Genomic DNA, 24,633 nt, shown 5'->3' with positions numbered 1-24,633 from the left:
CTGGCAAAGGCCTCTCCTCATCCAACTGTAGGAAAATCGCCCTACTCGCCATCCGCCCAATGCTCACATACGGCGCATCCGTCCTAACACCCACCAGCTCCATCAAGGCAATGAATAAATTCTGGAACTCAGTCCTCAGGTGGGCCACCGGCTGCTTCAGGGCAACCAACCAACGCGTCCTCTGGGCCGAGGCACACTGCCCCCCACTCATCAACTACATCCACTACCTGAAAACAAAGTTCGCCATACGCGTCCTACTTGCCCACCCTCTCAACAACCCTGTGACAGGGCGCTGCCACCCCTCCTTCCCCACCCTGACCCCCGACAGGGTCCCCTCTCACACACGCCTCCTCCGTGGCCGCCCCAACCCACCCAAAAAGTGGAACTCAATGGCAACGAAGGGTGTGGCCCACCTCCCCATCGAACATCTTTGCCACCTCCTCCAACACCCAGTCACAAGAGGAACAGATCACAAACTCCTCCCAAAGCTAGCAAAACAACAAATGCTAGACAATTGGGCACACGACTTCCCAACACCCCCCTACTACTCCTTCCCCCTCACCACAAGCCCCGAGTTCTTCATGGACTTACATAAATTCACGGCTACTCGAATCCACCAAATGAGAGCCCAAAAAAGCTACCTCAGAGGCCACAAATCTTGGCTCAACCTCCACCTCTCCGAAAAGTGTGACAGATGCGGCGAAGCCTCTGAAACCACCGAACATGCCATCCTCCACTGCCGAGCGAAAGCAACCCAACGCGCCCAACTCCTCCCAGGAATCAAAACCCTCGAAGAGATCTGGAGTGACCACACCAACACGCTAGCTCTAGGAGCCTTCATCACCGCCACCAAAACGAACTTCCCCAGAAAGGAACACATCTCCCCCCTCCTATCCGGATCTGAGACATCAAGTGCCCTCAGCTCACCTCCCTCCACCGCCTAGCCACCGCAAAACCCAACCCAAATCAGGGTACTCCGCACCCAAAAAGACCCTCAAGGGGCAACAAGTTATTTGAAACCAGCAGGAGGATTTCTTATGTCGGACATGGACCGCCAAAGCGATTTTTTCCTTGTAGTCAATCAGTCAGAGTGTTTATGTTTTGCTTCTTTTCATTGTTTTCCTTTGTTCATCTGGGGTTGTGGAATTTAGTTTCTAAGTCGGGGAGAGGTATCTTTTATGCCATAGTCTAAGACTGCATGCAGAGTTTTGTACCTAGAATCAATTAAAACTACATGATTTAAAAAAAAAAAAAAAAAAAAACTCCTGTTCTACAACATATCGCAACCCTTCATAACCTTACAAGTGCGTCACACTACGCACTGACATTAAAACCAAATCACGAACACTTTTGCAGAATACTGGCCGTACTCACAATGCCGGAATTAAATTTCCAAAACTTGGTAGGAAAATGTTCTTAAACTGAGTGAAAATATTAGGTAAGCTGCAACCCAATGTTGGCAAGGTGAGTACCTAGGTCCGTCTGGCTTCGTCCTATTTCACATTTGTCAATTGATCAATCTCTTATGACTTCAACACCAAAAAAGACATGAAAAAAGTGGCAAGATGGAACTATAACAATAGTGCTAGAATTTAGTTCTATTTTGCCACATTTTCGATATCTATCATGGTCATGAAGTTATAAGCGGTTGTAAACGGTTGTATGTAAAAAGCTATCACTAGCCTCCATGTAGTGTGATAACTGTTTGAAGTTCTTGACTGGATGCCAGCAGTCCCGAATGTATGTTTCTACTTTTCTTTGGCCACAGTATTGTACATGGAACCATGGCCACCTTGCGAGAGCTACATATAATTATTACTTTGCCTATATCTGACTATATTCTTATGTGAATAGAATTCTGACCTTTCAACTAGTGGTACGTTAACTCGTGGGGGCCTTACGGCGCCACTCGTTTGATTGGCTACAGTTCAAGAGAGGTCTTATACCACACATACATGTATATCCCTTCGTTCGTCAGAGCAAAATCGGAGACATATTAGGCCTGCGACGGCGTGGTGATATTCAAAAAAAACCTAGCTACCTACAGACTGTGGAGACACCTGAAAAAGGTATAGGAGGGGTCACAGAAGGTGACTCTACAGCAAAAGGCTCACGGAATAAGGATTAGGTTTATTACCGAGTAAAAGCTGCCCATTAGCAGCTGGTCATGAAAACACACGAAGGGATATATGCCAAGAAGTGATCTATCACGGTTAAATGGTAAGAACTAGCGTAAGAAGCACGCACCGGTATTATCACTTCTCTGCGATGTTTATATCACGACTTCCGCTTTAATTTAGTTATGGGTAACGAGGTTGAAATCGGTCCTGATGGCTTAAGGGATAGTCATCCTGTCCATCAGTCATAGACATCGTCGTGCATCTTATCGTTTTGCTTCGACCGTTGAGGAGGACCCCTTAGACGGATGGCACAGTCAAATTCGCAGTTTGGTCCGTGCACGCACCTCTTTGGGTAACTTTATTTTCTTTTCCGAATAACAATAGCCAAAGAACCAATCAAATTCAGTGTTAATTGCCACACAGGGCTAATATTAACTCAAAGGGGCAAGCTGCGAATTTGACCGCGTCATCCGTCTAAGGGATAGTTTTAATGTAATACTGATGTTATTAAAGTTGAGACCCAAAACAACGAAAGGTATTATTATAGTTCGTGACTATATAAAAAGAATATAGGTCATTGATCTTATTCCTCATTAATTTGGGCGCCATTGGTCACAAAGTCCGCCTGGAGAAAATGATAAATGAATATATGCCCTTCATTCAAACGTTAGCAGACAGACTAGAATAATTGAAAAGAAAGGGGATAACTCACTGCTTTCCAGTACCAAAAATCGTGCCAACTCCTAACACCATAATAATCTAGAAAACACCGCCAGGTGACACTACTACCTTTTACCCCTCTTTCCAGGCTTTCTTACATCCCTCAGTTTTCTGTGCGCTAATCCTGCCTGTCCAAATCTCATGTACTTCTTTTGAATTTCCTCTCCATGAACACCCCTTCTGTGCTGTAGCATATTGTCCTTCCTCTTGAATCCCCTGGAACCTACCCTTGCACACCCCGCTACCGGACAGTCGATCAAAACTTGCGGTCCTGGATTTTCCTGTATGTGTACAGAGTTGAAATGGGAATTAAACCCATTTCGTGTTGCAAAAGTGGAAGAGCATTCGCGATCGTTATACCGGCAAGCAATGAGCAATTCGTTACCGTTCCGGAAACATGAGTGAAGGCCACTAGAAGCGAATATGCCATTGTTAGTATGACCGTAGGGCTGAGAGTAAACTCAAGGGAAGATCTACACATAATTTCCGTCGCAGTTATTGCGACAAAGAAAGCTGTCGGGTTGGTGAGCTTTAGGATATGGTGTCTCTGGTACTTGCTCATCGTCGATCAGAAGCTCTTCCTTGCCGATTATGTATCTCGGCGAAATTGGCGAGAGTAAGTCTGGAGAAAGAGGTACGTATTGGCTGCGTGCACAACTACTTGGTTGGTCATAGTACGGCTCGCGGTTTAGCACATTTGAGTCTCTTGGAGTTTTGTAGTGGGGGATGAAATTCCCAGGATCGGCCCTTCGTTTCGGAAACTGTACTGGCTCGTAATCTGGCACATCTGTGACCGGCGAAAAATTTTCGAATGATGCAGCTGGATAATGAAGAGTCCCAGAGTCTCCAGAACCAGCCTCTAGGCCTGGAAGGATAATAGAATTCGTCTGCGAGAGATATCGATAGTACGGCGATTCATAGGAGTCAATGGCCAAACCATCGTTGAAATCGGGGAGATTATCGGTATTAGGATCACGACTAGAATAATTACAGTTACTTTGTTGCCAGTCCAACAAGCCTAAGCTGTTGCCTGCACTGTAACTAATTTTCTGTGCGTATTTATCATACTGATAGTCTCCTATCTGAATTGGCCGGGTGTGATTCCACTCTGGATTTGCGATGGCAGCTGGTCCACTTAAGGATATGTTTCCACAAACCGTAGAGGCCATGTGATGATTATATTGTGATATCACTTTCAATGTTATCTCAAGCCGATGGAATTTTTCGGCTGGAGAATTACATAGATTAAGTAGATATATGCACTTATCTAGGTTTTGCTGCGGCTCCTTGCAGTAGTTGTCAAATGTGAACTGGCGTTTAATGTGCGCAGTCTTTAATTGGTGCCTTTTTGCTGCGCGCACCGTCTCAGCATCGAGCTCAGTGTCGAGAGATCAAGCCTGTGGGTACCAAATGAGCGGGGCCCGGCTAATTTTAGAATATGAGATATGAAGTATAAAGGTCTCCCCCGCTTTGACGGGGTGCATAATTCAAAGAGTTGCCTCTTGGGCAGCTACATTAGTAGCTATATACATGTACCTTCCTCTCTCCGGAATACCTCAACTGGAAATGGGAGACAGACGCTGGGAGTTAGGGACAAACATTCTAACTGGCCGCCTTACTTCTCAATGGGTTTTTGCGGTATTGATAATGGTCGCGCGCGCGGCACACTCAACACTAAATTCACTCACACCAAACCAAGGTACTCAAACATGCATGGACGCGCATTCTTTTATAGAGGTAGTCTTGCTCACAATATAATTCTCACAAGCCTACTTGACCTCATGAGGCGATCAGAGGTAACCCAGATAGAGGTAAGTTTTGTACTTTTTTGGTCCTCCTAAGCTATCATGTATTCAGCAAGGTCGGTTCCTTGGGGAAATATGAAATGTCCATCCTATAAATTTCTCAGAAGATCTTCTTTGAATCTAGCACACTTTAATTTCGGTATCTTATATTGTCATGGTTTTGTGAGAGTGGCAAAGTTAGGAGACCAGCTCAATTTTCACTATATACATACATGTATCTTATTAGGTGTCTAGTTTTATTCCTACTGCAACAGACTCCGAGAAGCCGTATTGGGAATAACAACACCGGGGAATATTTCCTTTGACTCCAGAAACCGATTTTGATAAAACCTCGACATAGATAGAGATGTGTAGAATATCTCTTCTCGGGATTCCCGGTAATATCCTTTTCCTATGCATATGCTAAAGGTGGAAGCTGATAATATAATAGGGATGAACACAAGACAATCATATAACGCCACAAAATACTGAGGCCGAGATCCACACCCAGAGCTGGGAGGTACCGCATTACCTACATAGTCTATGTACATGTGTGGGGAAGCTCCGGGACCGGCATCACCGAAGGGTTCCAGTACCAATATTGGACGCCTTGCAAGATCGAGCTGCAGATAGGTCTTGGCAACCATGCGTATTACTAGTCATCTAGATTTATATATATATGAATTAACATACTTACATACCTACATGTACCTATATGCAGTAGGCAGACGTCGAGTTACACACCACATGCACTATATAGACAGACCTGATCGAAAACCTCGGCGAGTGCAGCCCAACACATGATGTGCGAAAATACATGTTTGGTGTACCGTTTATTATGGGCGCGCAGTACTTTTCTCTTTCCTCTCTTTTTTTTCTTTTCTTTTTTTTCTTTGCGAGGGCTTAGCCAGCTGAAAACATGCAGCGTACTCTCCTGCATAGATATTAAGAACGGAATTCGTCAAGACTATTGCCAGAATATACGAATGGGCACATAGATCAATTTTCTAATACCTATAGCTTCTATAGATCTAGGGATCAAATTTTCGGGAGTTGGGGGAATTCGAAAGTCGTAGCATTGTGGACCAAACCTCTTTGCCTGAGTGGAAACTGAAATGAAAATACCGCATAGTTTGGCTCCACTCAAACTTTCGATACTGACATTAAAATATACAGAGCATAGTACCTATTAGTCCTATACTCTGGAGAAAGTCAGTAGCTAACCTGAAACACATAGGTTGTAACGGAGAAACATCCAAACCCTTCCAAAGCCCGAGATTCTGCGGCAGCTTCGAGACTCCCAGTGCCAATTCTGTATAACGTTGCCTCCGAATTCTCTTATCATACTCACAACTTGACAACTACCCTTGGGATGACTTACCCCACACATCAGACCCCACACTCATCCTGAGTTGCTCCGGGTAGATTTTACTAACACGGCGGTTTTTGGCTAATTTCCGATCCTCCACCACGATTCGAAGGCACCGAAGGGAGTGGGCGTTATAGTATGATTGGGGTACTGGAGTTTCTTAAACTGACCTACTGTGGTATCTTGAATTACACCAGTCCAGCCATTAAGGCGTCCCTCCCCGCCCCTAAAGACGTTGTTATCCGGATGTCAACCTCTGGACTTTGGGGGCCGGATCTCGGTGGCTATCCATGTCTTCTCATCTATCTCTATTTCAGGCGGGAGTATGACGTCTCGTCATCTATGCATAACAAATAAAATCTCAGTTCCCGAGGTTCCCCGAAGTACAGGGCGAATCTTGTCCAATTTCTCGAGGCTCTGCCTCATTGGTACCGGGAGTTCTGAGGGACAAAGCTGTTTATTGCTTATCTGCCACATAATCAGCATCTCTATATTGGAAGATTCTAAGTTTCTACACAGACTCGTACCGACCTTCCTCCTCAACTTATGATATGTCACCTGAATAATAATCAAGAACTAGCCATGGATAAATATTCTATATGGGAATGAGGTCCCGGAGGACATTAAAGGCAGTGCAGAGAATTCTCCTTGCAATCCCCAAGCCCCCAACCTTAGGCAGGACTGTTGTATACTGTTTAACGCCTCAAGAACCTATTTAGTGGCTTTGAGGAGCGCCTTCGAGATCTCTATCAACATAACTGTCAGCTGGGTCGGGAAATGGAAGAGCCGCCGTGACCTATCGACTCTTTACGCATGTAGAAAAGTTTATTGGGGTAGCCCAGTCCTTCAGAAAACTCTGAAGTTTTGATAGGTGGTTAGAAGGTCCACCAATTAAACTTTTGATTGTAATGGTTGAAAATATGATTTATTCTTGTTGTTAACGAGATTTTGAAAAATTTGTGTGGATGAAATTCATAGTAGAGTGAGAAGATGGGGCTGATGAGAAAGAAGATGGAACTGATATGATGTTGGAATAAAGGACATCCATCCATGTTTGTTGCAGCAACGATATATACACAAGCAGTAGCGCAAGAAAGCAGCAACGACACAAGCAGCAACATAACAAAAACAGCAACAGAAGCAGCAAATATCATTTACAAGCAGCAACAAGGAATATCTAAAGAAAATACTTTTTTGTTTGCTTTGGGGCCATTTTCTTCGGATTAAGGATATTGTTGTCTTTATTGTTTTAAAATCGTTCCCCATTTTTACTATCATTCCCATACTGAATTTTAGAGCTTAAATCTTTTTATTTCATTCTTGTCTCTCCTGTCCTCTGATGGGCAGTATGTAGTACATGTGTTTTCACGTGAGTATAGCAATAAGGTCCAAATTGAACAAGACGTACTCCACAAAGTACCAGTGATATATTCCCTCAAATCAATTGCTCAATCAAGTGAAAGAAAAAGAGAAGAAAAACAGCCACCACGAACCTAAGATCCACTTGCCACAGAAGATCTTACCAGAAATCCACTTTTGAGATCATGAATAGAGAATGACAACACAAAGGAAATATATTCACCATCAAATCACCACTATCCGCCCCTAGCATCGATACCGGGGGTGATTTCTCCCTTGCAACACCCGGCCTTTCTCCTCCCAGCTCTCATCAAAACGAAAAGTCCAGTTGGCACTGCAACTTTCATTCCCTCCACCTCAATCTCACTTGCGGCACATAGCTGCAACTTCGAGCAGAGACCGAATTGAACAGATCTCATGAAAACTTCCTTGTCTTCGTAGATCTTGAGAGTCGGGTCGAACACACAGGCCTCTGCGAATGCCAAGGTATCACCCGTCAATTTGAGATCAGGCATAGCAAAATGTCTTCCAGTGTGAAATTGCCCAGTGTTGACGGTGGTGTTTCCCAAATATACGGTGTAGGTACTGTTTGCGAGGTCGTAGTTGATTCTTTCCCAGGGTTGGCTGGACTGACCGATGATAGTGAAGTTGTAGGTGCCTCTGTTATCGAATCCCCAGATTGTATATGGATCGGGCTCCATCATCATCTCAAACCCGTCCCCTCCCTTGATGTCACCGAACCTCAACATCCTGGCTGGCTCCCCAGGATTAACGTCAAGATAGACTCGAGTATCGTGCCCCTTACAAACATTCTTGTAGCCTGCCCTCCATGCAATACGGCCTGAGATGAAAGGGGAAACGAATTGAATAAGGGACGCGAAAATATAGAGCAGAACGAGAAGGCAGTAGATCATCCAGAAGAACCAGACTTTGATGAGGTGCTTGCAGTCGTGGAACGACCTAAGGAAAGGCCATAAAACAATAGCGTTGATAGGCGTGAGGAAGGCTCCCAAGATAACGAGCCCAGCGAAGTGGCCTTGCATTGCTGAGTTATTGAGGACATAGCGAGGATTGTAGAAGGGATTGACGGTGCGTTCGACGTAGAGAACATGCCACCAGACGACGAAGGGATTGACCCCGAAAAAGAAAATCTTAGCCCACATATTTGCTTGTGAGAAGGGATTGTTGTAAGAAAGGACGGTTGTGAGAAAGAGTGGTTGTGAGGAAGGGTGGCTTTGAGGAAGGATGGCTCTGAGGAAGGATGGCCGTGAAGAAGGGTGAATTGGATTCTTCTAGATAGTCTTCTAGATGAAGGAAGATGATTATCAGTGATGATTTTGGATGAAGAAACACGAGCGAGGAGGGTGTTAGGAGGGGCAGGTGAGCCGTAGCAGTATCACATTATCAAGCCATGGCAATTAACATCACTCTGTACAAATGGACAAATGCATAAATGCATAGACAATTGTACATTCAATACAAGCTCCACTAGCGTCTTCTGTTAACCCTTCTATATCTGGCTAAAGCTAAAAGTGAGCCCCCCCGAGCTTTCAAACCATTTCAGTCACTTATCAGTCTCCAGGGCAACACAAAATACAGAATGAATATTTTGATACATTTTTTTAGCTTCACCGTCAATCACGCCTCCTATATCACAACATCAACTTCATAGTCTATCACTCGCATGTTAGACTTGACCATGGGTTAGGTTTATATCACGTGTTATGCCTAGCGAGATGTTATCCTGAAAAATTCTTTCTATAAATCTCATACCGCTTTCATCAACAAGCTTTAGCTAGTTGAAGTATCACATGGTGATGATAATTCCCCACCTCTGATTAGAATAAGTGATATTAATGTGCATACTAATAATTCCTAAAATCTACTAAAGTATCGGGCTTGGCATTTACTAACACTAAGAGCCTTCCACAGAGCATAGCAACAGTCTCTCACCGTCGTTTGACGAATACTGCCAGTTGACGAACAGGGGACTTTGGACCAGTAGAAATTAAAGGACTGGGGATCTTGCAGCTTGGCAGTTAAGTTTGACTGTTTCTTGCCATACTTGGATTCTCTGTTCGTTAGGTGGAGTATTTGAGAAGAGACAGTGAACGACTGTAGTGATAAAACTCGAATGAATCAGCTGATTATAAGACCCTATCAAGCATAAGAGACCCGTCTCCTAAGCAACAAAGGTACCTATGAACAAGTAACCCCGAGCTATCGATCCTAGGTCTCGGGTCTCGTCTTTCTTCTCGAGGTGTCCTGACTTCTATATCCAGGATGCATATGCTAGAAACCAATATAATGTCTCCTTCCCGCATGAAACGCCTTGGCAAGATAAAGGATCGCCGTGGTAAAGGGATACCATTAAAGATATCATAATCACTAGTTGAGATCATAATATCTCACTCGATAGTTCTCGTTCAGAGCAACATGAAGAGAAAGAACGACTATCGGCGCGGGCCGTCTCGAGAATTAATGCGCCCTGAGAGTAAGCTTCTTATCTAATATAATATCGATCGACTCGATCTTCTTCTTGTCAGCGCAGGGCGAAGACCTACCATACATAAAAGCACAATAGTCCCCCCACACACACACTCTCTCTCTTTAAAAAGAAAAAAAAAACTGAAAACCATATCAGGAATAGCTGAACCTTACCCATCCTTCAAAACTAGCACAGTGAGATGGTTTGAAAGACTGAAGAGACGAACCTCATGCCCTCATGATCGGCGAGTTTAAAATCTCTCGGATTAGGGTCCCAGCACGCGCAGCGCACAGTTCCACTTCCTATCCCCTATTGGCAGGCCTCCTGATCCGATGTATGGGTAGAGTTTGCTAGTTCAAGTACGTGTCTCGAGTCTCGACTCTTTACTCTAGGCTTTGAAACTGAAGTCTTGGGAGTGGTACGTAACCTCTGTCTTGGTATCATTGGCACTGGCTTGGCTGTTGGGATTAATTTCTTGGGCGCCAAGCTACATGTATCTGCTGTAGCTAGAAGATTACATATTCTGGGAGAGGAAGGTTTTGATTGCGATGTGGGTGGCTGGTGCACGCGCTGCAATGTTAAAAGAGATTAACCGGGAAAGGGGAGGTGGGTACACTGCAGATTCTTATGTGAGGGTGCATGCATTGCATGGCAAGTGATATTTTCGTTGATAGCCAAGTATATTGGTCGCAAATTCACTAGATATATGATTTAATAGCATCGTCGATATAAGGTTTTTTTGAGGGCTCGAAGGTAGTGCTCTACCTGAGGTTCTCAGAATTACATAAGAACTCGAGGACGTGAAATGCGAGTATGTGTAGCTACACCTTGGTATTAACATGCTCCACAAATCTAAGCGGACCGAGCATGAGATATCACTCGCCATAGGCTCTCCGTTTCCTAAACAGGAAACGTACCTGCTATTCAGTACACCATTACAATCGTTGAACTTTGCGGCTGAAGTCAATATCGAGGGCGCCAGAGTGTACCGGGATTACAAGCTATCCCACGTTTATATGTACCTATTCTCTAATATGCATATACCCGAGTCGACTAATCAATTCTATAGCAAGAGAACCAGTTTTTTAAAGATCAATAATCAAGATAGTATAATTTAGGAAGGTAGGTCTGCATGTCAAATCCCGGGCCGAGTCGACCTAGGTTCCGAGTGATACACGTGGGCGGTAATTCGGATGTGAAGTGATGCCATATGCCAAATATAATGTATTTAGTCCGAGTATCGAGGGAGACCATGCCATTTTCTCTGAATATCGGGAGAGAGGCCATATTTTTGTATTGGTCAGGGTTGAAATATAGGGTTGGCCGGCACGGGCTTAAAAAATATAAGGTTTGAAAGGGGGATCTGTCCACCAAAGAGAATAGGGTTTAAATAACATCATGAGAACTTACCTGTCCTCCACATTCTTCATCTTGCTCCTTCTATTCCGTACTCCGTCTTTACCGACCAACTTTTCTCCATGAAATTTTCATAAAAGCAAAGCTCCGCCGTCATGATATATATCTCTCTAGGCCCGGAACCAGGATGATAACCGAAAATAACAAAATAGCGCAGCTGTAGCAGGAACCGTACATGGAATACTGCCCGCGGCTAAGACATAATGCCCAACCTCCGACCAAGTCAAGCCCAAACCCGTGGTGGTGCACTTAAGGTGTGAGAATTTGACGTGTACTTAACCCTGGTTGACATCCCGGGTGATGCAGGGTTTTGTTGTCACAGGCTATCACTCGTTGAGATCATCTGGTAGGTTCTCGAGGTTCACTTGACTTGCGCACCTGATGTTTCTTTGTATCTCCGGAAACCTTAAACTTTGCAGAGGCTAGAGAAACGAACTCGACACGAGACTAACATACATTTTATATCCAGCTGCCTACCGCGTGCGCGGAGATACTGATCGTCCCCCAAAATGTTTCACAGAAACTGTCGTCCAGCACCTAACCGATACACCCCAATCTCCTTCAGTCCATCCTTGCATGCCCCAATATTGGCTAGCCCGTCCGTTTTAGGGCATCATCCGCTATGCGGAATGACGGATGCAGGGACTTTTTGTGTGAAGGCCTGGGGATCTACAACCTTTATGTCAATTGAGTAATTGGCGGTAGATACCGCGCCAGAGGTGTCCTCACTCGCCATACAGCCACATGTGTCGAGGATGATAGATGCTTGAGAAACCCACCTGCGAGGGGGTGAAGGTTTGACCAGTGAATGGTATTCCAAACCCAACTTCCCCCCGTTCGCAAGGATTCCCCCTCCCAGACGTCGGAGTCTCTGTGTTGGTATTCTTTCTGGACCCAGTCGGGGTTCCGGCCAAACCCCGACGATTCGGATATTAAGAATTTCGAAAGTCTGGAAATGCGGTTTTTTTTCTCCCTCTCAGTACAAGGGAGTTCCCTACTGTCTCGAACACAAGGTAAGATCTCCCGATCTTCACAACTCGCCTTGGTACCGCTAGAAATCGTTAGTGAGTGTCCAATGGTCTGTGCGGCTGGCCTTGGGGGACTGCGCCACATGCCCAGGAGATTACGCGTAATGTAATGTGCCGATATGCGGAAGGGCCCGTGTTTGGATTGGGGTGAGGGTTTGTTAAGCATATCTATTTGTTGCGTCTGATCTGGATATTCTCCTGTTTTGGGGGTGGTTGGGGATTGGTCTCCAGAAGATGTGATGAGTATGAATGTTGAGGAAAGGAAGCCAGAGTAATCAGATTGTGGTGCTTGTGCAGGAATCGGAGGCAGGCCAGCACTATTCTCTGGGCTGCTCCATGTCGAAATGGGTCAATGATGGACATATGTAGTACCTGCAGGTTAGACTATTCTACAGGCGCGGATAGTTGGGATCATGGGACATTTTGCTTTTCCGTGCAATGGAAAATGCGCAATCGTGAACTGTCGCTATCTGCAAGGCTATTCAATTATGATCATTGTCAGAGTTTGGCCCAATCCTCTCATGGGCACTGAAAAAGGCGGTCCAATTGTAATCTTTTTCTTCCACAAGATTATGTTTTAATTGCCTATTACCTGTGCGACTAATAAATGCAAGGAAAAAAAACAAAAGAAAGAAAAGTTTGTCACAGAAAGACAAGGTCAGCCGTAAAAAAAAATGTTCTATCCCCAGCCCATCCATCCATCCCAATAAGCACCCTCGGTGCTCTTCTCAAACGAAACCCAGTCCGTAAAGAATGAACATGCAAAGCACAAAAAAAAAAAGTAATCCGGAAAAAGCACTAAAACTCCACCACCATAACCGTCTCCGTCACTCCCCCCTTCCCACAGCCCAACTTTCATCTAGTTCGAGACATTAAGGCGTTAGGTATTGCGGGCGAAACTAGAAACAGCACTCTAAACAGTCGCAACAAGCGTCGCAAGCACAACAACAACAGATACCAGCGAGTCTATCATGTAAAAGTCAGTACTAGATTCTTCATTAAAGTCTTCAAGGCTTATAGCAGGCGTCCTTACAGTCCAGTTATTAAACCGCCGTTACCACCACTGTTACCCTTCTGCTCTGGAGGGGGCTGCTGGTATTGCATTTGCTGTATCACATCGTTAGCATCTCATGGCCAAACATCGTGGGATAGAGTTCTTGGGGAATGGGTTACCTGAGGAGGGTATCCACCCTGTTGAGGATATCCGCCCTGCTGAGGAGGGTACTGGCCATAAGCAGCCTGGGGAGGGTACTGGGGCTGGCCACCAGGAGGTCCGTAATATTCTTGAGATGCCATTGTGAATGTAGGTAGTTGTAGTTAGGTTAATGTGATGAGAAGGACTGAACTGCTTGACGAAGTGTGTGTGTGTCTGAGGACGAGAGGAAAGGTGATTGTAGTTGTTATATAGAAGGACCGAAGATCGAATTGCGTGGTCTGACTTATGTGATATGCAGCAGCAGTAGTGATAGGTAATATAGTAGAGCTAGGTAGCTAGTGGAATGACTTTCTCTGGAAGACAGAAAAAAGAGAACAAAGGGTAACTACACGCCTATCTAAATACTCCCACCACCCTGCCCTACTCAAAATTTCAATTCCCAGCACGAAAAAAGAATTGGCAAGCAGACCCCCAGAAATCAAAGAAAACGCTAGTAATGTGTGCAGTCCAACCAGCCAACAAGTAAAACCCCTCGAGTCTCAGCTTCCCTAGCAAGGTGTGCAGTAAGGAATCGTGTGCGCGCGCGCATACCACACTCCCCCAATAATGACGTCCCTCCCCATGCCAAATAGTGGCGGTGTATCAACCTAACCCATTCATTAATTTACCTGCATCCAGCAACTCAGGTGTGTGTGGGGGGGGGGGGGGGGTGGTGGTTTTGATGGTTTTTGTGGAAGACAGATTCATACTCTAGACAGCGGTCTTTCGGAAAAGCGCGAAATCACCAACCCACCCGGGTGATTCGGAATGGCTTCTCAAAAGCTTAGCTCTGACGCCAGGCTGTCTTGGAGTGCCGGGTTGCCGGGGGGCAGTGGAGGGGTGGCCGCGTGGATCGCAGCAGCAGTTCGGAGAAACGGCTTGTTGGGGGAAGGAAAGGGAAGACAGGGGTATGGTGTGTGTGTGGCTGCATCACGTGAAAGAGGCGCACCCAGGACCAATACCCGATCTTGGGGTTGGGGCTTCGGCCAGATAAGCGACGGGCTTGGCAACGGATATGATGGATCGAGGGCTTTGTGAGACGTCACGTCAAGCGCTCAGAACTGCACGAAACATGTTGATGGCATCAGGACGAGTGGCTGTGAGAGTGGGAGCAGGGAGGAGGTTCTTCTCCGTGTCAACGAGGAGGTGGGAGGTGCTGTCGACGGATGAGCTGCCGGAGAGGGTGCATCCGCTGTTTTCGAGTGAGTGGTTTCTCTCTGCTACCAATCTATCGCTACTATTGGTGCTGTTGTTAGTTGGGTAACAGCAATAGTGCATCTGCGCTATTATTGCTATTATTACTACTCTTGCTATTCTAATACGCAGTGGCTGTTTTTAATACCACTATTACTGCTTGATACGGATAGCTAATAACCCCCCACCAGAACCAGAATCCCCTGCCGCTACGTCAAAGCTATGGAACCTCACATGGCCCAAAGAACCACGCAATATCCTACTCGTAAAAAAGCAGAACGTCCCCTTTGTTCGAACAGCAATGATAGAACTCGCCAAGTAGGTACAGAAACCCCTCTATCGAATAGTAACTTGCTTGTCCATAGTAGAATAATGGTCTAATAATCACCGTAATAAAAGACATATAAAGAACACTTATCCCAAGACCAATATAATTCTGGAGCCTGCAGTCGCTCACTCCACCCACCACGAATTCTCATTCCCTGTATATACTCTCCCACCTCCCCCTGCGTCTACGCCCTTCCCCTACACGCAAAGCACATACCCACGCACTCCTGTGCCCACCGCGCTACAGAAACCCCAGAAGGCTTCCTTGATATCGCCCTCCGGCGATCTTATAAACCCCTACCACACCAAAACCGACCTCCTTGTCACTCTCGGCGGTGATGGAACAATTCTGCATGCCGCGTCGCTCTTCTCGACGTCGCGACAGGTGCCACCTGTGCTCAGCTTCGCCATGGGGACACTTGGCTTCCTTGGTGAGTGGCGGTGGAACGAGTTTGTGGAGGCCGTGAGAGTGGTATTCGAGGGTGCTGGAAGAGTTCTGAGAAGGGAAAGGTTAAAAGTTGGCGTATATGATCGGGATGGGAAGAGGGTTGGTGGTGATTGGGGTGAGGTTCAGGGGATCGGCGGTGAGTGCTTTTCTGTGATGCTATTTTTGGTTGGGTTAGGGTTATGCTGACAGGGCACGATGGACTAGATGCACATGCGATGAATGAGGTTAATATTCATCGTGGTAAAGACCCACACCTGGCCATTGTTGAGGTGTTTGTGGATGGCCGGTTCCTGACCGAGGGCGTGGTATGTTGATCCTTGAATTTGTTGCGATTGCGATCATTTCCCTGTCGAATGTCAGAAAAACTATTCCCTAACAACTAACACCCCAATCTAGGCCGATGGTATGATCATCTCAACGCCTACCGGCTCTACTGCCTATTCCCTCTCATCCGGCGGCTCCATCATCCATCCCTCGGTCTCCTCGCTCCTCATCACACCCATCTGCCCGCGATCTCTTTCCTTCCGCCCACTTGTCCTGCCTGCTGACTCCGTGCTCACGCTGAAGCTGAGTGAGCGGAATCGCTCGGATGAGGTTGAGGTTAACGTAGATGGACGACGATGGGGAGGGATCGGAAGGGGTGAAGAGATTAGGGTGTGGAGCGAGGATATGAGGAAGGAAGGCGGATGGGGTGGAATTCCGTGTGTGAGGGGTGGGAAGGGGGGCGGGGACGATGGATGGGTTGGTGGGCTGAATGGCCTTCTGAAGTTTAATCACCCGTTTGGCGAGGATGAGTAGGGCGATAGGTACTGTCGTTCACGGGGTATTGGCGGATTGAAGCCAAAAATTGGCTTGGCTGTCTCTTTTTAGGCTTATCCGCCAACACCCAGTACCCGCCAATACCCCGTGAACGACGGTAGTTTAGTTAGACTAGTGTTTTTCTTTGCTTTTGATATCATGTACATACTCTACTCCAATTGCCTTACCCGGGATGCTGCCTGTCTTGTTGCACAGTCTCTAATCCTGGTAACAGAGAGCCTCTGAGACAAAGATCCTAAATCAGCTGAACCCGCGGTGATCTCTCCGGGACCTTATCCCTATATCATACATCATGTAGCCTGAGTCCCAGTGCAGCTTTACACTCTCACAGCCTTAATAAAGTTGGCGTTATGGATTTATGATCGATCTGGGTCGCAGAGCATGGATGCTCATGTTGAGCTGCAAGGATTCGGACATGTACCGTATTAGTGTGGATGTGAGAATGCTTTTTTCTAGAACACTTCCATTTTTGGCCTGCTCTAATAATTCACCAAATTAGTAATCGTAGATCAACATTTCTTGAAATGTTCTTCTATATCAACTTAGTTAAATACTCAATCGTTGTTTTTAAATCCTCTGTTGATAATATGTATGTATTTTATGTTCGGATATGTCAAGTGTCACCAACCCTTAGTAAATTCCTTTGGCACAGACCCCCTGCGGCCCATATCCACGCTATTTTTCTAACCATCGTAAACTTTATAATGTATATTCCAGGCACAGTTGAGGTCGGCTCCCGCCTTTCAGTAGTGAGTCCACGTTTATGTTTTTGCAATGTATACCGCAGGAAAGCATTCCTGGTGTCAGCTCGTAGAATATATACCATCTCTCCCCCGCATATCTCCCCCTTCTCTTCTCCTTCCTCTCTTCATATTCGAAAACATTTGCTGCTCCTCTATGATCCGCCTCACTATAGTCTACCTCAGAAACCCCTTTATAATTTCTTCCTTCTCACCGGTGGGGGTCTTCTCTCAATTATTTATTCAATCCTTTTAAAACATAAATCCCCATATCTCCAGCTCCCCCCTACTCCTCCACGACATAACCCATCCATTCGTGCCAGTAGACATAGCCCGGGAGTTTTATTCCCGAGCGGGCTTTCTATCTGGGGGGGCCAGCAACATCTCGTTTCCTCTCTCCGGGGTTTGTAGGGAGTATTTTTTGTACTCCCGAGCGGCCTTTTCATCAGGGAAAGGAGCTGCTCATCTAACACCATTTCTCTGCTTCTCCTGGAGCTGGGCATAGGGGATAATAATAATATTCCCCAACGCTCTTTTCCAGGGTAGTGAATTTGGTAGCAGAGTAGCTCCCATTCCCTCCTTTCCTCTTTTTTCTTTCTTTCTTTTTGTTTTCTGGCTGTCTCGAGGTCGGTCTTTCCTTATCTATTTATCCTTTCCTTCCCCCCTCTCTGCTGTAATGAACTTATACTGACGTTAATTGATTTCGGGCATCAGTGAAGACACAATGGAAACACACAACGTTGTTCCGGCACTCCACTTATAAGTGGTTGTAAACTCCTCCATGTCCTTTGATTCTTATATTAACGATTGAATCCCTGAAGACGGGCCCAGGATTTATCTTCGGTGGCGAGTCCAAAACTGTAAGGGAGACATGAGTTGTCTACCACCTCGTTTAAACCAGGGCCAAGCATGGAACCGCCCTGGGGTTCAGGTGGCAGAGGTGGTGTGAGGGATAGAGAGTGGGCCGTCTTCCGTGTTGGCCATTTCCTCTCTGGAGGTTGCTATCAGCATATATCTGTGAGAATTCCATCGTTTCCCTTTTCCCATTCTAGATAATGGAAAAGTAAGGATATATCCGGCGCTTGTAAGTATCCCTCCCTCTAGAATATTAAGTTAGCAATATTGATGAAATTTGTAGGTCATTTCCAAAGGTCTGGAACGCAATTTGAGTTGGCTTATATTGGGGAGGAATTGGGGGGGATTCTTCGGCTGTGGGTATGTTATATCCATTATTCTAACTCGGAAATCCTTCTAACTTTGATGTGCTTTCATAGTAGTGGGTTTGACGCGAAGTCTCTGTAAGAGAGACTTGAGTTGTCTTCGACGGTGTGAGGGTAAGCGTACCTATTCTGCCATTCATTCAATCATTCAATGCTTGGTCTAAAAAACCCAGCATCCAATTTGAATTCGTAACTGATAATGAATTTATAATTTAGCCAGTACCAGCATTGCTGAGGCCCATATTAGATCTCTAGTAGGTAGGCATTAATATATTCGCATCTTGGTTCTGAGTTCTAATCATAATGTATCGCATTAGATCTTGCTGTGTCTGCAGGGACAGCAACCCACGATAAAGGGGCCCTGATATTTTCGGCAACCTCAAAGTCTTTCTTTTTCTGGGACAGATAATAAGGTTCTTTATTTCTCGTGCCATCGCTTTGAAAATCGTACTAATTATGATACGGATTACTAGTGGTTGCTGGGTTGCAGGAGCAGCAACCAACGGATGTGGAGGCGGCTTTCTTTGGACACCCACCAAAGCGTTTCGGAGTGCCGCAAGGGGTTGGAAGTGACTCATCAGGGTGGGGTCGGCGTGAGTTAATATTAATCTATTTCTTAAGGGTAAATACGAACTAACAGCTATTCACCCACAGTAGTACATCGACTGGATTCTCCCCTGCCTGAGGGTAGTCGCTAATGATTGCGCCGGACCCTCTCCAGCTGCTGCGGTGAGCAGTGGTGAGGGTCCACTGATGTGTGATCCTGTCGTCTGCTCTGTAGGTTAGTATCACTCTTTTGGGTTTCTTAGTTAAGGGAGCTTTTAACTTTACTGATACGTTTACGGTGTTTACTAGTTCGAGTCGATGATCTGGAGGTCTTTCATCAACGATACTAGTAGGTATTTCTCTATTATCCCCTGTTTCATTCGAGCGGTGCTGACTTAATTCGGTTTTTTTTTTGGTTCAGAAACAAATGAAGTAGTGCTTTTACTCGCCAAGAGCCACAGCATACCCACTTTTGGGAAGGACACATCCCCTTTTTTTTTGGGGGGGGGGGGGGGTGGAGGGACAAGAGGCAGGGGAAGCGGTGAAGATCCTGCAAGGATTAGTTCCTGTTTTCTTTTGTAGATCCAACCACTCGCTTCTACCTACATTGGGTGGTTGTGTAAGCTTTTGTAAGGGATAGCCCAGCTGCGGTATAGAGTAGCAGAGGAATGATAAGATTGATTGTGCATTAATTTGTAATTTGGACCTATGATGTGACCAGTCGTTTCGATATATGACGAGTTCGTCCACCCTACTTGAGCTTTAGGTTGTATATGTAAATCTTTCCTTATGATGTGTAGCGCGAGTACCCTTATTAAAACTACACTATGCGGTTTATTTCTGTTTGTTCTTTAGTATTTCTAGTCTTTTGCGAGTGATAATTAGTGACTAAGATATTTCTGACCATTGAATAATACGCGCAAGGAGCCTTAGAATAGAAGACAAAAAAGGGCGAATATAATAGGCGCATTTTCCTTGGCCGTGTTTGGTGAAAGATTTCTTGTTCAAGACATGTAACCACCGAAAGGTTTCACAGCTCACCCACCGGGGTGGATATGAGGACATCTCATAGTTTGTGCCAAGATTATAAGGGATTAACTACATGTAGTTCGATAAAGAAATTGGTGAGTACATGTATATCCTTAATTTAACACCTTTTAATGGGGTACACTCACAATAGGACTCGCACATAGCTAGCCAGCGCAGCGCAGGTCCATTGCGATTGGAGTACTTAGTGGTGGTTGAGAGACGAACTATAAATAGCCTAGAGGCATAGTACCGGTAATTCCAGCAAGTACTTGTAGTTATTGGAATGCTCCAAATGCCCGAGGCAGAATTATGGAGTTCCATATCGTGTTTCATGTAAATATTAGTCAGCAACCAGGTAGGATAGAGTATTTGTTTCTATGTATATGCAGGGTTGCGTAGGCCAAGATCAATGGCTTTGTAACGCCAGGGATGTTCAGGGACCCATCTGCGTGGGGTCGTTTATGGCACGTGTAGCCATGTGAGACCTGTTTCAACAGCTACTCGGTACCACTCCCTACCATAACATCAACTATCTCGACCACTACATACACTCTAACACCCTCTGTACGGTCTTATCGATTATCCAGCATTATCAACGAAACTTCCACACGAGGGCCCAGGGACAACAAAGTCACACACGATGTCGAACTTCATTCCGGGAGCTTTCCCCACAACAGCTTCATCATCAACGACAGCTGTTTCATTTAAGACTGCCTCCTCAGTCAGCTTATCGGATTCGGCCGCATATCCTGGTAGTGGACCTCAACCGAAAAAACGGGATAACCAAGCATATATTCAGGAGCAGATGCTCCTGCGGCGGGCCGAGTTTATCCGGCAGAAGAGGATTAGGATAAAGATTGGGTCTTGGAATGTTGCTGCGGTTCAAGGATGCGAGAAGGATCTAAGTGATTGGATTGTGGATAAGAAGAGAGATATGCGTACTGTTTCTTTGGCAAATTATGTTGAGGATGAGGCGGACATGGCCAATGGAGATGATGTTGGAATATATGTTATTGCGTTACAAGAGGTGGTCGATGTAACTGCTACAGAAAACTTCATAAAGTATATTGATCCAAAGATTTCCCTAAATTGGAAAGCACATGCTCAGGTATTTCTCTCGAACATGTTCTCGTTGAGTTTGAAGTCGTGGGGTAACCCTTTAATGCCTAGGCAGCTTTACCCAACGGATATGTATGCGTAGCATCCCCACAGCTGATCGGAGTCCTACTGCTCGTTTTCGTTTCACCTCGTCTTATGTCGGTAGTGGGATCGGTTTCAAGCACTACAGTCGGTACCGGACTGATGGGCTATGTAGGAAATAAAGGAGGCGCCGCGGTACGGTTGGTGCTCGGAGATACCCTGAGACTGGTATTTGTGGATGTTCATTTAGCAGCCTTTGTGAACAACACCGACCGGCGGAACTGGGATGCGGCAGAAATCGTTCGACGAGCCAACTTTGAGCCAGTAGCCAAAAACTTTGTTGGTCTCGACGACGATGATGCGAGAAATGATCAAAAAAACTCCCAACAACCTGCGGGTGAGACTATCGACAATGCTGACGTTGTTATCTGGTGTGGGGATCTGAATTATCGGGTTGATCTTCCGAATGATGATATACGACGGCTGTTTTCCTCATACATGCCAAAAGATCTGCCGCCAACACATGATAGCCCAGGACCATCCGTGCCTTCTACACCAGTGATGCGATCTCCACCAAGTTTTGATTTTCCTAATAATAAAAATTTTCCGCCTCCTCCTAATGAGGTACATCCAGAAGCCGGCTTAACCCTAGAAGAAACGATCGATAATATCATGCAATATGACCAGCTTCGAAAACAACAAAGGGAGTCGAAGGCTTTTGCTGGATACAAGGAGGGAAATATTAAGTTCCTTCCTACCTACAAATACGATGTCGGGACAGTCGGGACATGGGACTCTAGTGAGAAAGCAAGAGTGCCCAGTTGGTGCGATCGCGTGTTGTGGAAGGTTAAGGGTGCCGATGGAGACCGCATCAAGGGCAGGATAAGGAGCAGAACCAGGAGTTCAAGCATTCTAACTTCTACTGGGGAAGTAATATTTGAAACAAGTGACTCTGACGAAGAAGATCTGGTCGTTTCTAGAGGCGAAACTTCAGTCCCTCACGCACCGAGCGTTAAGAAATTGCCGATATCAAGCTTCAAGACAGGTTCCGGTGAAGTCAAGCTAGAACAAATATATTATTCTTCTAGTCAGAATATTTCATCATCAGACCATAAACCAGTCATTTCGCTGTTCGAGCTGACGTTCCCGTCCGTTATTTCCGATCTCAGAACAAAAACACACGCAGATGTGGCACGGGAGGTTGATAAAGTCGAGAATGAGCGGCGACCAATCGTAACAGTGATTGTCGATCCTGTGGAGAACCAAGAGTATGAGGAAGGAGTGGTAGACTTCGGACGTGTCAGGCTCGGCCAAAATATAAGCCGATCCATCACCATTGCAAATACTGGGGCAACAGAGGCCGTAGTAAGATTTGTTGGAAAACCATCAGCAAACGACGGCGCTGCAGAAACTCCAACAGCATGGTTGAAAGAGGAAAAGGTTTTCAAGGATTGGTTGTCAGTGGATTTCTCTGACGGCGGAAAAGAAATGAAGGGGGGAGGTGTACAATTGCAGCCCGGTGACACATGCTCTATAACTTTGTCACTCCTAATTGAGAAATTAGAGGATATTAGGAACCTGAACGAAGGAAAGGAAACTCTCATGGACGTTCTCGTATTGCGGGTTGATGGAGGTAGAGATGTTTTCTTGCCACTGGGTGGAGAGTGGGTTCAAACTGGTTATGGGAGAAGCTTGTCCGAGCTTATCAAAGTTCCTGAGGGAGCTGGTGGAATAAGAGGTTGGATCGAATCTGGATCTAAAGGCGAAGTGTTATATTCGGCTCCAAGGGAGCTCTATAAGATGACCGAATTCTTATTGAGTCATATGCGAGACATTGCTGTCGGCGATGGGAGATGGTACTCAGAACCCGGATGGCCTTTCGTAGAGGAGACTTGGGGCCTCAACAAGGAGAAGAGGCAAATGCTCAACACCGGTGTCTGGGAATGCCTTGATAGAGACTTGGATCTTAGTAACCAGGATGCTTTACGCATTGCCCTTGAGCTAGAGGAAGATGAAGAATTTAACCCAACAGACGAGGATCTCGTCGAAGTGGTTGCAGGGGTACTTATGCAATGGCTCCGAGGTTTGAAAGAGGGTATTGTACCCGTAGAAATTTGGCAAGATATCTTCAAAGCTGGTGGTGAGAGGAAGTTAGCAGAACAGGTTTGTCTCCTTATAAATATATATACACCTCCAAGTGTCAATTTGATTGCTAAATCTCGGTACCGATAGGTTCTCGATAAATTATCTTCACAATTTTCCTCCGTACACGCCAATGTTTTCGTGTACCTAACCGGATTCCTCATGGATAGTATATCCACATTATTATCTCCTCGTCCTCTAGGCAGAGCACCTACGATTGTGAGAGTACCTACAGTTAACGAGAGGGAAGAGCCTCCAATGTCTCCAATGTCACCAATGTCTCCAATAGCTTCTGCCGCGGCGATGGCATTTCCACTCCGAAAACCATCTAGAGAGGTTATCATCAGAAGAAGGGTACTAGAGGCGTTTGCAGAAGTGATTATTCGGAGGCCATTACCTACCGGGGGGGAGAAGAAAGGAAAAGCAGACGATCAAGAAAAAACAAAAAGAGCAGCGTTTTTGGAGACCTTCGTAGTAGGTGTCTAAAGTATTGGAATGTAGCGGTTGAGCGCATACGCTTGTTAGACCTGTCACCTGTATCATTTTCTTTTTGTTAATGAACGTGTGCATAGGGGAGTTTGGCTTTGGATTACTTATAGCGAATTTGGGTAACGAATACCGGGTTAGAATAAATCGCTCTTTCTTTTATGGCACTATATACTCATGCGTTCATTAAATGGTCGGAATTCTTAGTAGGGATTTGGTTGCGACGATATCCGACCATTTAATGAACGCCCAGTACTCTAGTATTAAAGAAAATAAGAATAAACAAGAATAAAACCATTACATCACATCACTCAACGAAATCGCTCTCCTTTTAAAAAAAAAAACACCCACAATAAAATAGAATAAAATTGACACAAAACTCGCAACCCATCATTTTTTCTCTTTCACTCCAGTCGCTCAACCATCGCGAACAACAAAAACATCGCACTAAATCCACTCAGAAACCAAAATAATAATAAAAAAATTTCGTCACCGTCCAACCCATCGCGAAGAAAATCCAAAAACCTTTATCGTCAGCAAATCTTCATACTCACAACATTAAATTAACATTCCGCTTACCTAAAACAAACCAACGTGATGCGCAACTAACACAAACGTATCCAAATACGCTAACAACTCGAGCGATCCGATAGACACTCCCATCTGTCGACTTCTCATCCGTTCAACTCTTTCCAACGCACTACCAGAAGACCGATTATCCCAATCATTTTTATATTCCGGGTACTTCCAAGGGGACTGAATCTCACTCCGAGGATCGATCCAAGTAACTCGGTATTTCCTCAAAACACTGGCCATCGCATCCCTTAACCGATTGATATCATGATCCCACGGAACAGAAGTAATTTTCTCCAACATTTGTTTCCAGTCTTCCTTGAACGCCTTCTTTCTCTCCGAATCCAATCGCCAAATATCAACTGCTCTGATAACCCCAAATCGCATAGTACTCAAATCCCAATCACCGAGATCAAAAGTCGTAGATATAGACACAATAGACATTATAGACCTAGAATAAATACAAAATCCTGTTAGTCCTTAAACACTA

General features: G+C 45.4%; 7 protein-coding genes across 7 annotated transcripts; 3 read left to right on the top strand and 4 right to left on the bottom strand.

Moving 5' to 3' along the window:
* Positions 1-2,713: 2,713 nt before the first annotated feature.
* LAJ45_07800 (uncharacterized protein) lies at positions 2,714-4,009 on the bottom strand (the record flags this gene model as incomplete). The annotated part of the gene is made up of 4 exons (XM_046117355.1): positions 2,714-2,774; positions 2,833-2,879; positions 2,939-3,251; positions 3,318-4,009. The coding sequence occupies 4 exons, from the start codon at positions 4,007-4,009 to the stop codon at positions 2,714-2,716; spliced, it is 1,113 nt and encodes a 370-aa protein (XP_045969340.1).
* Positions 4,010-7,588: 3,579 nt separating this feature from the next.
* On the bottom strand, positions 7,589-8,515 carry LAJ45_07799 (uncharacterized protein; the record flags this gene model as incomplete). The annotated part of the gene is made up of 1 exon (XM_046117354.1): positions 7,589-8,515. The coding sequence occupies one exon, from the start codon at positions 8,513-8,515 to the stop codon at positions 7,589-7,591; it is 927 nt and encodes a 308-aa protein (XP_045969339.1).
* A 4,668-nt stretch (positions 8,516-13,183) lies between these two features.
* Positions 13,184-13,580, bottom strand: LAJ45_07798 (uncharacterized protein; the record flags this gene model as incomplete). Its single annotated transcript, XM_046117353.1, has 3 exons — positions 13,184-13,250; positions 13,318-13,391; positions 13,458-13,580. 3 exons carry the CDS (start codon positions 13,578-13,580, stop codon positions 13,184-13,186), a joined length of 264 nt encoding a protein of 87 aa, XP_045969338.1.
* Positions 13,581-14,551: 971 nt separating this feature from the next.
* Positions 14,552-16,246, top strand: LAJ45_07797 (uncharacterized protein; the record flags this gene model as incomplete). The annotated part of the gene is made up of 6 exons (XM_046117352.1): positions 14,552-14,681; positions 14,865-14,991; positions 15,073-15,157; positions 15,248-15,584; positions 15,653-15,753; positions 15,845-16,246. The coding sequence occupies 6 exons, from the start codon at positions 14,552-14,554 to the stop codon at positions 16,244-16,246; spliced, it is 1,182 nt and encodes a 393-aa protein (XP_045969337.1).
* Positions 16,247-17,916: 1,670 nt separating this feature from the next.
* On the top strand, positions 17,917-18,309 carry LAJ45_07796 (uncharacterized protein; the record flags this gene model as incomplete). The annotated part of the gene is made up of 3 exons (XM_046117351.1): positions 17,917-18,024; positions 18,146-18,222; positions 18,282-18,309. 3 exons carry the CDS (start codon positions 17,917-17,919, stop codon positions 18,307-18,309), a joined length of 213 nt encoding a protein of 70 aa, XP_045969336.1.
* A 2,133-nt stretch (positions 18,310-20,442) lies between these two features.
* On the top strand, positions 20,443-23,570 carry LAJ45_07795 (uncharacterized protein; the record flags this gene model as incomplete). Its single annotated transcript, XM_046117350.1, has 3 exons — positions 20,443-20,910; positions 20,973-23,105; positions 23,175-23,570. The coding sequence occupies 3 exons, from the start codon at positions 20,443-20,445 to the stop codon at positions 23,568-23,570; spliced, it is 2,997 nt and encodes a 998-aa protein (XP_045969335.1).
* A 457-nt stretch (positions 23,571-24,027) lies between these two features.
* Positions 24,028-24,587, bottom strand: LAJ45_07794 (uncharacterized protein; the record flags this gene model as incomplete). The annotated part of the gene is made up of 3 exons (XM_046117349.1): positions 24,028-24,095; positions 24,150-24,175; positions 24,316-24,587. 3 exons carry the CDS (start codon positions 24,585-24,587, stop codon positions 24,028-24,030), a joined length of 366 nt encoding a protein of 121 aa, XP_045969334.1.
* Between the last annotated feature and the right edge of the window lie 46 nt (positions 24,588-24,633).

The sequence above is a fragment of the Morchella importuna genome (assembly GCF_003444635.1).
Source record: "Morchella importuna strain M04M26 chromosome Unknown Morimp01GS026, whole genome shotgun sequence".
Lineage (NCBI taxonomy): Eukaryota > Fungi > Ascomycota > Pezizomycetes > Pezizales > Morchellaceae > Morchella > Morchella importuna.
The sequence above is the reverse complement of the archived record's forward strand: the minus strand, read 5'-3'. Positions and strand labels throughout refer to the sequence as shown.